This window comes from Chrysemys picta, chromosome 3 (genome assembly GCF_011386835.1).
Source record: "Chrysemys picta bellii isolate R12L10 chromosome 3, ASM1138683v2, whole genome shotgun sequence".
Taxonomy (NCBI): Eukaryota; Metazoa; Chordata; order Testudines; family Emydidae; genus Chrysemys; species Chrysemys picta.
Window position 1 is genome coordinate 132,436,521 of NC_088793.1, and position 15,586 is coordinate 132,452,106.

The following is a 15,586-nucleotide window of genomic DNA, read 5'->3' on the forward strand; positions in this document are numbered from 1 at the left end:
TTTAACTCCTGCATTTAAATTGAGTATTTAAAATAGCAGGGGTTTTGTGTCCAATTGTAGTGGCTTACCACTCAAGTTCATTCTCCTAGAGCAGGATTGAAATTTCTATCAAGCATTCTAGCACAGCCTAAGCGTCAAATAGTACACCTGTAAAGTAACTCATAACTTCTTTAACTACAACATTGTCTCCTTAGCAAATAGTTTAGACAATTTCATTCTCTCCACAATTTCCATTTGCCCAAAATTGCTGTTACAATATTTATAACAGTGGAAGTGGAGGGAGAGTTGATGATGCAAGTTGCATTCAACCTACAGTTTATACTTCATGAATCTTTTCATTTTGTTGTAATTTATCTTTTAATTTCTCTTCCCCTCTCCAAGAGAAAAATCAGATGATTTAATTTTGCAGTTTGAGTGCATTGATAGATTTTGCCTGCCACATGTTCCTTTTCTATAATGTTGCCTTTCTCTTATGGGATTAGTAGTGTCTATGTCAGCTTTTTCAATCAAGGACTTTTCATGACAGTTGTCATCAAGTTCTGTCTCTGCAGTTGGGAGCACCTCTGTTCAGACTTAATTTTAGAATGCGATTGCGGTTGAGTCTAAAAATGTCTACCTTTGTCAAATTTAAACAGTAGTGAGTTTAAGAGCAAAATGGAGTGGGTTGAAGTCTTCCACAGTTACTGTTTAAATGGTGGGTAAAAAGCTATTAAAGGGTCTATAACAAGCTGTGCAAAATGTATCTCTAGCCCTGACTTGGAGGGTAGACAAATTTCTAGTCTGTCTCCCCATACCATTTATTTTCTAAGATAAAAAAAATCCTCTAATATGAATGGTGAGCTGTACGAAAGTTTGATCCACAGCTTGAAAGTCATTACATGCACAACATACAGGGACAAAGGTGAGGTCCTTGCCCCTAATACTTAAAGGGAATTTCAGCTGTAGTAACTTGCAGACAAGTGGCAAGTGTATTGTCAATGGTGCAAACTCCTAGTGTAGGCAGGTAAAGCCATTACTTGCCCTGGTAGAGTTTACCCGAGTTTCAAGCAATAATCTGTGTTGCAATAATGAGTATAATTGAGGCAAATCCCTCCATATACACAAGGCACATGTTGCTGTAGTGTGCTGTTAACAAGCAGGCGTGGAACACATTTAATATGATGGCTAATAATTTGGTTTGGGAAAGAAAAGGTATATGATTCCTGTCAGTTCAAGTAAAAATGCAAGATAAGCAACTCTATTTCATGTTCATTTGGAATTTACAGGAACTGAATCAATTGATAAGCAGTACTTAAACTGAGTTTGAGAGGGAAGTGATGATGTTGCCACCCTCCAAAAATTATATGGTCTAACTTCTCGTCAACCTGTAGCAGTGAGAAGTATGGGATATGTGGTATAACCATAATATATAATTTGTACTCCTGTAGTCTCAAAAATCTGTGACTATCGGTGGCAGCAAATGTAGTAGCACATAGGTACCTTCAGTTCTAATCTTGCTAGGTTAATGGCTAAGCAAACTAACTTGTATTTGCAAAATGCACAAGACTGAGCTATTTAGAGAAGTCCTAGATAAGGCAGTAGCAGAGGGTGCTGCAGAAACAAACTCACTATTAACTAAAGAAAACAAAGTGTGAATGGCCTTGGTCCTCTGTTTGCATCTACCAATAGCAAAAACTTGATAAAAAGGACTTAGCTACTCCTGGAGAAGTTTTTGTAATCAAAAGAAAGTTCAGGCAAAGTGCAGCCAATGATTGTCATCAGCAACTCTCAAATGTATGACGGTCTTTGTGGTCTCTCCATGGTCAAAATTAGGAGAGAGGCTAACAACTTTTTGAATTAAACTGCTATGGACTGCAGATCAACTAAAATCATCAGAGTATGCAATAGAACTTCTTCCAAAACTACATTACAAACAATCCACAGATTTCATGAACCGTGTCAAACAGAAAAGATGTAAGCAATTGCTTCATATTTATATTAAATAGGATTATAGAAGCAGGGCCGGCTGCAGGCACCAGCCCACCAAGCTTGTGCTTGGGGCGGCACCTGGAGGGGGGCGGCGCGGTGGGACGGCTCCGGCCGCCGGGGAGAGCGGAGCCACGGGCGGGCTCTTCACAGGACCTGCTAAATCGACCCCCACTGCATTGATCGCACAGCAGCATAGATCCTGTTAAGTGTAGACATGGCCTATAATTTACATTGTAAGCTCTTTTAGACAGGGGCCATCAGTTTGTTATGTCAGTGCAAGGCCTAGCACAATGGGTCCCTATTCACTGTGCTATTGCAATTAGAAATCGTAAATAATCATTAAAATTCCCTGCCCTTCCCCCAGTCTCTTTAGTAAGCTACTACTTGTCTCCTGGGTCAGGGACAGTAAACATTAGAAAATATGTTAATTAGCATTCCAAAAGGATTCCTTCTCAATAAGGGACCATAAGGAGGTGGGGAGAAAGTAACTGTTCCCTGGAAGTTTGTAATTGTGGGAAACTACCTTGAAAAGAGTATTTGGAGTGAAATGAAGCAGTGAAGAACACATTGGTATTAAAGCTGGGGAGTGCCACATTGGTGGAGGCTTGACTAGTATGATGATAGGCCAGGACATCTGTGTAAGTACCTTCGTATGAGAGAGAGAGAGAATGAACTCTTATCTCCTTGAAGATCAAAATGATCAGAGTCTGTAACTGAAAGGAGGTAGTTAATTAGGACACAAAGATCCTAGGAGAAGCTAGGTACAGGCGAGTCTCATCTTACGCGGGGGTTCCGTTCCGCGGTTAGCGCATAAAGCGAAAACCGCATATAGTGAAAATTACATTGAGTTCAGTGGCAGGTGGAATCGCCCGCACTACAGGTACAGTATTAAAATTTGTTATTTTTCTCTTTTTTTGTATTGTTTTTGCCGACCGCGTAAAGCTGAAATCGCTCATGTTAAATGCGTGTAAGATGCGACAGACCTGTACTTAAGAGGAAAGAAAAAAGTGGATGTATCAGATGTTGCTTTGCCCAAAGAAGCCTCAGACTGGGAGATGCAAGAGGGCGAGAGAAGAAAGCTGTCACTGAGAGATTTTCTATATAGACTGTAACTAAACCTATAGTACTTCCCCAGTTTATCAAGTGTCAGGTTAGTTTGTAACTGTTTATATTACTGTAATGCCTAGACTAGATAAACTAGCAGTTTTTGTTATATATACTGTTTCTCTTGATTTAGACGATCCATCTAAATCCTATCATCTTAATCCTCTTTTTAATTATACAGTTTGGATCTCAGACTGTTTGGGAATTCCATACAGCCTATCCCAAAGAGGAAAAAGCTTTCAATATCTAAAGAGAGGGAGGATGTTGGGAAGGGGAGACTTGCCCCTTTTGAGGTTCTGTCAAAATGGCACAGAATTCTTTTCCATTAAAGAGCTGTGTGAAGGGCTGTGGTCTAGAAAAGACACTGGGAAATATTTGAGGGCAAAGGACAGGAACTTAGTTGAAAGGAGTAAAAGTGACACAACCAGTAGTTTTTAAAATAAATAAATTGTATAAAATGTGGTCAAATAGTCACCCTTTCATTGTTCAGCACAGGCAACATTTGAATAGCATGTATTTCAGGCTTTAGTTTTGAATTAAGAAATGTAGCATTTGAATTAAACAGCATGTTAGGTTGCCATAATTTTCAGAAAGCAAATACTTTAAACTGCTTCTGAACACTTGTCCATAGGGCTGCTGATCACTTCCCAGTACTGGAGAAGGGAACAGGATACCGAAGAAGGGAAGGGGAGAGATTTTTTCCTCAAGCATCCAATCTGATAAATGTATGCTACTCTTACAAAAGAGAGAACTCATTCCATAGCTGTTTTGTTACAGCTGAAATCTTTGACTTTTTGGTGTGCGGGGGAGGGGGAGAAGAGGAGGAAGTATGCACAAGCTTTTACTTGGGCTGGTGGGCAATAGTTTTATTTAGTGACTGCGCTGTCTTGGGGGGCTCCAATCCTTCAGTTTTGAGTAGTCCTGATTAGTCGTTTTTGATTTTTCTGATTTAAAATTTGGATCTACTATCTGTAGAGGACAAGTGTACGAATTACTTATGATCTGCATTGGTGCTTTTTTTGTCTAATTATGACAGATTTATTGTTGGCAGTGTAAACTTTTTAAAATGTGTCTTTGGAGTTTGCTCTGAAATGGTTTATGCTTAAATTTTAGACACGAGAGAGTACTAATGTAAATATTATTTTCAACAAAAATATATAACTTGTTATGCACTTCTAAATGTTGAGTCAATAGGTGATAAATTGAAACTGTTTCACCCTGCTTTAATACCTGCTGTAAATAAACTTCTTGGTTTATAAAAATATATTTTCTAAATAGGGATTAGAAAAACAATTCACTCAGGATTGACTGAGCAGGCTAACGAGGTGGTAAAGGCCAGTTCTGGATGAAGCTAATGAGGGTCAGAAATCTGTAGAAGTCACAAAAGGATAGTCTAAGACAGATTGCTAGGTTACCAGTCTAGAAGAATTAGCTCTGGGCTTGGGTTTATTAGTTATGTTGAGCATTTTGCTTCCCAGCTGATTAATGTGTATATATACAATAATGTAGTTCTTCCTGACTACCAGCAGGAAACAGAAGTTTGAAGTGCTACAAGCCCTTTTGTCACTTTTGTAGAATGAAACTTGGCCATATTCCAATTATTAACTTGTGCAAGATTCACTGTTTTTAGTTTCGGTCACACTGACTGACAAGGAATTTCAGGAATTCTACTGAACTAATTTGAAATGTAAATGAAAACAATAGGCCTTTCATTCAAATCTAAAGGCATAACACTCATAATTATTTTAACGTTCTCTTTATACTAATTATTGAGATCTTAGCCTATACATTCATGTTAGCCTTAGTATCTCCTTTAGAGTATAGGTGAGAAACTTATTGGACGTGACCTATTTGCTTCAGTATTTTACCTCTAAGTTTTAAGATAGAATTCTGAAATATCAGTAACAACTTTTTATTTTACTGCCTCAAACTAAAACAGTGATCAGTTAATACAAATGCAAGGTCATCAGTTCAGATTCTTGCTGAAACAAATTTCTCATAAAGCAAGATAATTCTTCATTTACAGTTTACTTGGTTACCTTGTTATTTCGTGCTTTGCAGCTTATATTGCTAAAAAACACTTGTGTGCTAATTATTCTTATCTGTAACTTTAACCTTTGATCTGGTATGCCATAAATGCTAAAATAACAGTTGCTGTTGTGGGCAGGGATTGTGGGAACTGGACAATGAATAAAAATTTTGTGATGAGCAAGCTCAGAAGAGGATATGATTCATTGTGGTAGTAATCTGGATCTCCCATTGTGAGTTAGAACACATGATCAATCACACTTCTCTCTGCCTCTTTTTAATAAAGGAAGCTATATTCAAATCTATGTTAATACAACACTCTGGCTAAGATTTTAAATACAAGTCAAGAAATGCTAAGTGAAACATGCTCAGTATGCTGTAGATTAACCTGGAAATTCATAGGTGCATGGTGCGAGGTTACAGTGGCTATCGGAATCAAAACTCAAAATTACTCACTTCTGGCCACTTAAAATATTAACTACAACATTGCATTAATAAAACATTTGTATTTAAAATGTAAACCTGTATTTTGCTACATGAGAACATTCTCAAATTCAAACTTTGTTTTTCTGCAGTTTTGTTACTTCAGAAGATAGAACATGATGACATTTGTAATAAAACTTTGAAGATTACAGACTTTGGCCTGGCTAGGGAATGGCATAGAACAACCAAAATGAGTGCAGCAGGTACCTATGCATGGATGGCACCTGAAGTTATCAAGTCTTCCGTGTTTTCTAAAGGAAGTGATATCTGGAGGTGAGTGCTTTGTCCCACTTGAGACTGCTTGATAGCTAAGTTCCTCATCCTGAGAATCTTGAAAGAAAAATGGATATTTGAGGAAATTCTGTCTGTTTTAATGGTTTACTGATGATGTTGGTCTGAGAGTGTGGAAGAAATTTACCACTTGCCAAGTAAAATTCTAATATTTCAAAATATACACTGATTTGTCTACCTATGAATGCCCATATCTTAATACCCACAGTAGGTGTCCCCACAGATTGACATTCTGTCCCAAGAGAAGATTGACTGACTGAATCATTCTTACAATCAGGGAGATAAGTGGTCTTTTAAAAGAAAACAACATTTCAATAGGAGCAGCCCTTCAGTTTGTTTTCTGTTGAAAATCCTAGATGTTTTACTTGGGAGACAAAGAGCTCTTATTCTTGTTACATTAATGGATGCACTGTCTGTTAATAGAGTATTTATTTTTTACTCTCCAAAAAGCCTCATAATGAATATAACAAATGAGACTAATTCATGATTATTTTATGTATAGTAAACAGGATGGATAAAAAAATCAGTGACTTCTAAAAAATGGATTTTTTTATTTAAATTATTTAAATATAGGTTATTTTTTTTTAAATAACCTGATTTAAAATTAAATTTGAATTGACAACCTGTCTTTAAGTACTAAGCTTACTACAATCTATTAATCATTAAAATAAAACACAAAAATAATGTTAAGCAATATATTTGCTGTCAGAGTTTCTGCTGAACTGGTGGAAGTCACTGGCTAAGTACCTGGAATCATAGTTTGTTGCCATGCTAAACCAGATTTTAACAGCAGTATCCTCTTCTGCAGGTACAGAAGAATATATTCTTCATTTCTGTTTATTGAACTACTTCAATAAATAAATCTTTCAAAGTTCAGAAAGCAATTGGGAGTTAAAAAAGCAAGAAAGCTTGTTTTTCCTCTTCCAAGTTAGGAATGAAAATTAGGTCTGAGGATGAGGTGTACGAGTTCTGAAATCTTGAAGGATATAGTGACCAGAAACAATCCAGTTCAATTCACGAACTACAGATAATATTTCCTTTGTTTAATAAGCCAGTTAATTTTAAAGTGCAAAATGTTTAAACTTTTTTGTTTTTTTTTCTTATGTTTCCAGCACATTTAATGTGGTTTTTATTTATTTTTTTAAATACATTTTTGGTGCATTTTAATTGAGTTTGAATATCCATCCAAGTAGAGCCTGAGACAAATCACAAGTAAAAAAAATCCTTTAGTAAATAAGAAATGGATCATAAAAATGTAAAAATTAAAAATCTGACTAAATGTAAGTTAAGCTATATATTTGCTTAAGTAAATGTGTGTGGTTAGAGTGCATCTTCCTAATTAGCAAAAAATACAAAATTTAGTATAAAGGCTGCATTTAATTGCAAATCAACATGTTTTAATCCCACAAATGTGTACTGAATGTATTTCCATTAATCAGGATGGCGTTGGAGGTGCAGTCAGTATAAATTAAAACTGTATTTCTACTTTATCTTCTGCGGTGGGTCTCTTTATTTTAAATTCATGGATACTTCTTATTCAATAAGGACATTCAGATACTTCATGTAAACCACAGGACTTTGCGTATCAATGAGGTTTTTGAATGAGACAGTTAAGTCTCTTTAGGATCAGAGGATAAAATCATTTTAAATCATTTGTGTGGAAAAGTAAGTTTTATATTGTGAAAAGCAATCATTTTGAAATGGGCTTTCAGAGTTCCTGTGCTCTACCTGCAAAGCTCCTGTTGTCTGTCTGTCTGTCTTCCAAATATGTATTTATTAGGAGAAACCAAAACATATGGTGCTGTGTAAATGGCAATTTGGGGAGGAAGGAGGCTTTAGCTCCACAATCTATTATCTGATACAACAGAAAACATGCACAAGATTATGGGAGTTTAACTAAAATAGAGTCCTGGGGTTTTTTTAAGTGTATCTCACTGCTATTCTGCATTATGAAGTAATGCTTTTGGTATGTTCAGGTTAGTTCTGTAGACTTCACCACTTCTTTGTGATGCACCTTTTACCCATCTTAAGTTTGAAACTAATTCCTTAGTATGTTGAGTGTTTTATGAGTCTCAGGTGGTGTCCATTAGAGAAGAGGCATTATTTTTTGTTTGGGTAGGGTGGCGGATGGATGTAGGTATTTCCCTAACCAGCTGTGTTCCATGCTTAATTACAGGTCCTGTCCAGTCTTGTTGCTGTGATTTTTAGGTATCTGAAAGGGGGTATGCTTTGGTGCAATAATTGTATTCTACTGCAACATTAGTTTACATTTTTGGAATCTACAGTATTTCTCTTCTTCACCTTCTCTTCTGCACGCCTCTCTTGTAAAAATGTAAGTATTTAGTTCAATGATGAGTTTTAACAGGAGAGGTTTTTAATTAGTAAGTCTTACGTTGTGCAGTTTGGTTTAGGCTTTCTTGGTTTCCAAATATTGTCTTTTGTTGCTCTTTACTCTTGCTTTAAATAATAGGAAGATGGATAAGATGGATTGTAAAATATAGTCATATGCTGTGACGGGGTATTGCTTCTTAAAAAAACGTTTTGGGTGCAAAGCTTGGCAAGGATTTCCATACAGCATGTTTGATAGACTTCTGTACAGAATATCTAAATTGTGACTGATTTCCCTTTAGAATGTTATCACCTTAAACTACAATACCTTTAGGAATTCTGCCATACATATATGTACCTCAAGTCCAAAAATCCTCAGCAAGACTTTCATAAAAAGTATCCGCAGTAGGCATTGATGAATTTCCTTCTTGTGCCTAGTGTTCCAAAATCTAGCAACACTAGGAAGCTCTGCTGGATGAAATCAAGTGTGTGGTTTTGCTTTAGGAGATGAAGCAGAGAATAAAATACATTTTTAAAGAATATTTATTATCTAAGTTCAAGCAACTACCATTCAGAATGTGTATCAATAGGAAGAAGCTATGCTAGGAATAATAACTGAACTGAGTATGCAATGGCTGCCTTGTGTCTTAATACAGTATCCTGAATTTACAGTGTGAAAATCTTAGGTCACCTGAAGGAAAGTAAGCTAACAATGATCAGATTGAACTGTTAGGCATTACATCTCTGAACTGTATCCTCTTATCTTCTTGGCCGAAAGGACATGTAATGGGAGATGGTTCCTGAGTGTTTTCTTTAACTGTCCCTTGTAAGTGCCGAGACTCTAGATGCTTAGGCTGAATGTATTTGTGTTTTACACTGCACAAGGAGCTACTTATGTAGGCAAGAGAGGAGAAATCTTATCACTGTCTGTAAGAACAATTTATAGAACAGTGCCTCTCCGAAACCCAAGCATGGCTTTACTATGTGTGTATGAGGTTTCTTGTTTGGGGTTTTTTTGCTTGCTCCTGGTACAGTACTTGGGCTAAACATCCAACCCTTTTTCCTTTTTTTATTTTTTTTTTAAGGATGGGGGCATTCTCATCTTGGTAGTATTTTGGTTTGCTGAAGTTCTACATCTGTTTTGGCAAGATGGAAAACTAAGTAGTAATTAGGGGCTTTGAATTCTGAAGATAATTGAACCTGATCAGTACAATGAAGAACTTATTTAGGAATGGTTTCTTGTCTTTTTAGCCAAGTTCATCACTGTTCTCCTGAATTTTGGTTAAAGTTCTCAGAAGAAATAATTATATTTTTGATATAGCCTGAGTGGGAAATTAATTGAAATAATGTTTAAAAAAACAGTCTATGACCTTGCCAGAAGAACATGAGACTTCTCTGTTTGCCTAGAGTTGGACTTAAAAGCAAGAGATTCAGTGGTTCAGTAGAGTTCCTATTTGTGTTCCAAGTTCAGCACTCATGAGGGAATTCTGTACACAATATTTTAAAACTCTGTAAATTTTATTTTTCAATAAATAAATGGGGAGGCTCCAGAATGGCAATGGGGAGCGCAGGGCACTGGCTGCATGGGGGTAGGAGATCACCCTGCAACACCCTCCATCTCCCTGCCCCCGGACATGAATTCGGCAGTGAGGTTGCACCCAACCGACACAACGCAAGGTCCAGGCTTGCTCTAGAGGTCAGTGTCCCAAGGACTTGGGGAGGAGGGGTTGTAAGGTGATCTCCCACCTCCATGCAGCAAGTGGCCTGTGCTCCCCACTGCCATGCTGGAGCTTCCACATTTTTTTTATTGAATAATAAAATGTGCAGATTTTAAAATATTGTGCACAGAATTTTATTTTATTTTATTTTACTGGTGCAGAATTCCCTCAGGAGTAGCAGGTGAAGCAACTCACCAGGGTTAGCAGCCCTGCACCAGGCACACCACCTGTGGGCAGGCAGGCTCGGGATCCAAGTGTGGAGGGGCTTAGTGTGTGTGTGATCCAGGTATGGGGTGAGAGGGTTCCATGTGGGGCATTCTGGGTGCAGGTGGCTCAGTGTGGGGGATCTGGATGCACAGGGGCTCATTGAGAAGGTTCTGGGTGCAGGGGTAATGAGACACTGCAGGGGAGTGCAGGTGACGGTGGTGGAGGCTCAGCGGGGGGGTGTTGGGTGTTAGCAGATGGGGCTCCCGGGCGGGGAGGGGGGAGAGTCTGGGTGCTGGGGGAGTGGGGCTTGGTGGGATGGGGGCCTGGGTGCAACTGGTTGGGGCTCAGTGGGGTACGGGTCCAGGTGCATACGGGGTGGGGCTCATCAGGGTGAAGGTGTGAGTGCAGGGTGCTCTGGGGGGATGGTCTAGGGGTGGGGGTTCAGATGCAGGAGGGTGGGGCTTGGCAGGGGGTGGTCTGGGTATGGGGTGGGGCTCAGTGGTGGGGAGGCCTGGATATGGGAGGGTCCAGATGACCGGGGATTGGGCAGATGCGGGAGGAGCTCCCCCGCACAGTGACTCCTTCCTCCTCAGCTGAGGAGCGATGGGGGCAAGAAACTGGGGGTGGAGGTGTGGAGTCGGGGGAGGTTTCTGGCGGTGAGTCTGACCCACACCTGGCCCACTTTGTGCGGAGGAAGTGCACGCCCAGCCAGGACTAGCAGTTGAGCCTGGCGCAGGGTAGGGGCCACCGGCAGGGAGGGGGCTGGGGAGGGCTGGGAGTGGGGGTGAAGCTCAGCAAGGTGTCTGGGTATGGGGGGTCCGATTGGGCGGACAGGGGGTGGGTCTGAGCTACCCTAATTCTTGTAGTCTGCCCTGAGTTGGCATTCTCAGCGTGGCCCATCCAGGCCCATGGTGTCACATACTATATATGGAGTTTGAATAAGGAGGTAGGTTTTGACTAGCAGTATGTGGCAACATGTGTCTGTCACCCCAGCTGACACATCCCCACAACTGTCCTCTGAAGGAGCAGAGACATGCCATTCGCCTAGGGTTGCCAGGTGTCGGGTTTTGGACCAGAACGCCCAGTCAAAAAGTCAACACAGGGTCCAGTCAACACAGGTGACCAGACAGCTAAAAGTCTGATTGGCCACAGCAGCCATCATGTACCTCTGGCTTGTAGGCGCAGGTGTGACCAGGGGGCTCCGCGTGCTTCACCTAGCGCTGGCTTCACAGCTTTCATTGTCCGGAAACTGCCAATTGGGGGTGGTGCCTGCGGACGGGGGCAGTGCGCAGAGCCCCCTGTGCCAAGGGGCAACAGGGACATGCTGGCTGCTTCCAGGAGCTGCCTTAGGTAAGTGCTGCCCAGAGCCTGCACCCCAAATCCCCTCCCTCACCCAACCGCCCACCCCCAGCTCTGAGCCCCCTCCCAAATGGCTACATTTATCAAAAATTGTGTTAGATATAGAAAACATTTGTTGTGATTAGTGATGTCCTTTTCTCATTACACAACAAAAATAACAAGAAGACACTATCTGGACACAGTTGACTGCCACAAAATCATGTTTGTTAACTATATGCAAACATTAAAGGTCTTAGTTTAATGAATATTGCTGTTTGGAGTGGTTTCTTAAACCAGAGAAAACATTGAGCACCAATACAGTGCTCACAAACTACTTAAATGACTGCTACCCTATTCCTGTATACAGGTCTGCCTCATCTTACGCTGGGGTTACGTTCCGCGGTCAGCACGTAAAGCAAAAACCGCGTATAGTCAAAATTACATTGGGTGTAATGGTGAGTGGAATCGCCCGCATTACAGGAACAGTATTTAAATTGTTGTTTTTCTCTTTTTTGTTTTGTTTTGTTTTTGCCGACCGCGTAAAGTTGAATTCGCGCATGTTAAATGCGCGTAAGATGTGACAGACCTGTATTACAATTAGTTGAACCAGTTAGTGTCTTTATTGTTGCTGCGAGATTCATACAGCAGGAATGTGACTTGGACACTTCAGTGGAATTTGGAGAACTCTATTTGCGGCTAGAATATCTCCACCTCCTTTCCTTTTTCATCCCAAAATTACATCCTAGAAATGCCATTCATGAATTTGGCCACTTTGTGGAAACATGTAAAGTGGCATCTAATGTTGTATGTTATCCCAAAATGGTTCCCGGCGTTGTATGTTATCTCAGCAACTTTGCACCTATAATGACAACACTTTTGCTATAATGAAATCTACTATTTATGTAAATAATGTTGATGATTCTGTTGAACTAAGCAATATTTGAAACTTTATTTTAAATATTAATGCTTTATTCCAGTTACGTAGAAAAGAGCTACAGAGAAGGTAGATGCAGGATTTTTCTAGGATAGGACATATTATTTTTGTCTGACTAGTCAGTGAATGGAATCTGAAAGAGGCAGGTCACCACGTTGAGATCCTTCCACCAAAATGCATCTTGGTTTCTTTCAAATTATTTGCTATCATGCACAGAAATTTCTGGAAATAGCCAAGCGTCACATTTTTTAATCCTTTTGTGATCAGACTTAATTGCAAGTGTAGTGAATAATGGTTCACCATTAATGAAATGACATGTACTTGACTGAATTTGTTTGCTTTGGCTTTGAAACTGTAAAATCAGTAAAGAAGTCGCTATTTATAAGAATAAAAAATTGTGCAATTGTTGATGTTGGTGCTGATCACCGGTGACATCTTTATTTAAGCATTCACAAGGATTTGTATAAGACTTTGTTTTGCACAGAAGGGAAGCTTCTTCATGAATTTCCTCATAGTATTGCTGCATAATTTGGTGCTGTGTCTCTGCATAAAGAGGTTCTTATGGTCTGTAATCCTGACGCAACCAACCACTGCACCAAACCCCCCACATGGAGGGGGAAACTTTTGATAAAGGTGTGTGTGGAGAAAGGCCAAGAACGTGGTTTCATAGATTCAAAGATTTACAGGCCGAAGGGGACCATTAGACATCTAGTCTGACCTCCTGTATATCACCATACAATGCCATCCAGTGACCCCTGTATTGAGCTCAGTAACAACTTCTGTTTAACTAAAATATATCTTCTAGAATAGCATCCACTCTTGATTTGAAGACAGTAAGAGATGAAGAATCCATCGCTTCCTTTGGTAGTTTGTTCTGGCAGTAAACACGCTCGCTGTTTAAATAAATAAAATAAACATAATTTCTCACTTGATTTTGTCGGTCTTCAGCTTCCAGATGTTTGTTCTTGTTCGTTCTTTCCCCACTAATTTAAAGAGCCCTTGAGTAGTACCCAGTGTTTTGTCCAACTGAAGGTATTTATACATCGTAATCAAGTCACATCTCAGTTTTCTTTGATGAAATAATAGATTGACCTCTTTAATTCTCTCACCATAAAACATTTTCTCCAGCCCTTCAACCATTTTTGTGGCTCTTTTCTGTGCCCGCTCCAATTTTTCAACTTCCTTTTTAAAATGTGGACACCAGAACTGGATGCAGTATTCTAGTATTGGTCTCACCAGTGTCATAAGCAGAGGTAAAATCCCTCCCTACACCTTCTCATAAATCACGTTTGTACATCCAAGGATCACAATAGCCCTATTTGCCATAGCATCACAGTTGGAGCTCATGTTCAGTTTTTTGTCGCCTTCACTAATGACTTGGATAATGGAGTAGAGAGTATGCTTATAAAATTTACAGATTGGCACCAAGCTGTGAGGGGTTGCAAGCAGTTTGGAGGACAAGGTTAGAATTCAAAATGATCTTGACAAATTAGAGATTTTGTGTAAAATCAACAAGATGAAATTTAATAAAGACAAGTCCAAAGTACTACATTTAGGAAGGAAAAATCAAATGCAGAAATACAAAATGGGGAATAACTGGCTATGCAGTGGTACTCGAGAAAAAGAATCTCAGGTTTATTGTGGATCACAGTTTGAATATATGTCAACAATGTGATGCAGTGGCCAAAAAAGCTAACAGTTCTGGGGTATTACGAGGCGTATATAAGACATGGGAGGTAAAAGTCTCGTTCTGCTCAGCACTGGTACCCCAGCTGGAGTACTTTGTCCTGTTCTGGGCACCACACATTGGGAAAGACGTGGACAAATTAGAGAGAGTCCAGAAGAGAAAACAAAATAAAAGGTTTAGAATAGCTGACCTATGAAGAAAGGTTTAAAAAAACAACTTGGTGTGTTTAGTCTTGAAAAAAGAGGACTGAGGGGGGACTTGATACGTCTTCAAATATATGTTAAGCGCAGTAATAAAGAGGACTGTGATTAATTGTGCTCCAAGTCCACTGAAGGTAAAACAAGAAGTAATGGGCTTAATTTGCAGCAAGGGAGATTTCAATTAGATATTAGAAAGTTTTCCTTTAACTATATGGATAGTTAAGTTCCAAGGGAGGCAGTGAAATCTGCATTGTTTGAGGTTTTTAAGAATAAGTTGGACAAACACTTGTGAGGGATAATCTAGGGGTATACTTGGTTCTGCCTCAGCATGGGGGGATATTCTGGATAACTTCTCGAAGTTTCTTCAGCCCTACATTTCTCTGACACCTAAATACTTTTCAGAGTCACTGCTTTCCAGGACACAGTCCTCCATTTGGTAGGTATCACCTCCATTCATTGTTCCTAGAGATATTAAAACATTTTGCTTGAATCCAGATCTCTCTGGAGGACTGCTCTGTCCTCATAATTATTTACCACTCCACCAATCTTTCGTCATCCAAAATTTTATCAGTAATGATTTTATATTTACTTCCCATTCATTGGTGAAAATATTCAATAGTGTTGGACTACTGTTGCTCCCTGCAGAAGCCCATTAGAAACGCCCACGTTCAGTGATGACTCCCTATCGACAGCTTCTGGTTGAGACTTCCCCATTAGCTATTTCTTAATCCATATAACGTGCTTTTATTGATATATTTTTTTAAAGCACTATACAGCATCACTCTGTCATGCAGTACTAAATCAAAGTATATTTACTCTACAGATGTTCTTATACCGTGCTCATCATCAGGTATCTGAGCACCTTCTAGTAGTTCATCAAGCAGTATGACTACACATCTATCATATGGTGTTTGTCCTTTCATCCTCTTCCCAGGAAAAGAAGCACGTGCAATTGAGTTTCTTATTTTTGCAGGGATTTAGGTTTGTTTTTTAATTATTTAACTATACAAGTTGCTATATATGTGCTAAGGAAGGCAAGGTCAAAGAAATTAGTCTTGCACTTAGAGCAGAAGGTGGCAAGGTTTATGATGCATTTTAGTTCCTGGGAGAGTTCATGCCACAGTCTGGGACTGGCACACAAGAAAGTTCCTTCTACTGCACAAACAAACTTTACCCTTATTCTAGAGAGTTTCAATGTTCCTGAGGAGCAGAATTGTTGACTATGGTCTTTATTCTGGAATTTAGGAAATCTTTTAGATATCCTGGGACCAGTCCATTGAGCACCTTGAAGATAGGGACT

General features: G+C 39.4%; 1 protein-coding gene across 6 annotated transcripts in view; it reads left to right on the forward strand.

Annotated features, from left to right (window-relative positions):
- MAP3K21 (mitogen-activated protein kinase kinase kinase 21) overlaps positions 1 to 15,586 on the forward strand; it is a 56,585-nt gene that overhangs the window by 12,099 nt on the left and 28,900 nt on the right. For 5 of the 6 annotated variants that reach the window (XR_002889044.3, XR_010599763.1, XM_042848359.2 and 2 more), the window contains exon 2: positions 5,676 to 5,856. Coding sequence is in view for 4 of the 6 variants with exons in the window: in XM_042848359.2 (XP_042704293.1) it covers positions 5,676 to 5,856 (181 nt within the window). In the remaining 2 variants the exon portion in view is untranslated. Of the gene's footprint in view, positions 1 to 2,953; positions 3,119 to 5,675; positions 5,857 to 15,586 lie in introns of those variants that run through there. The other variant, XM_042848360.2, reaches the window with a different exon arrangement.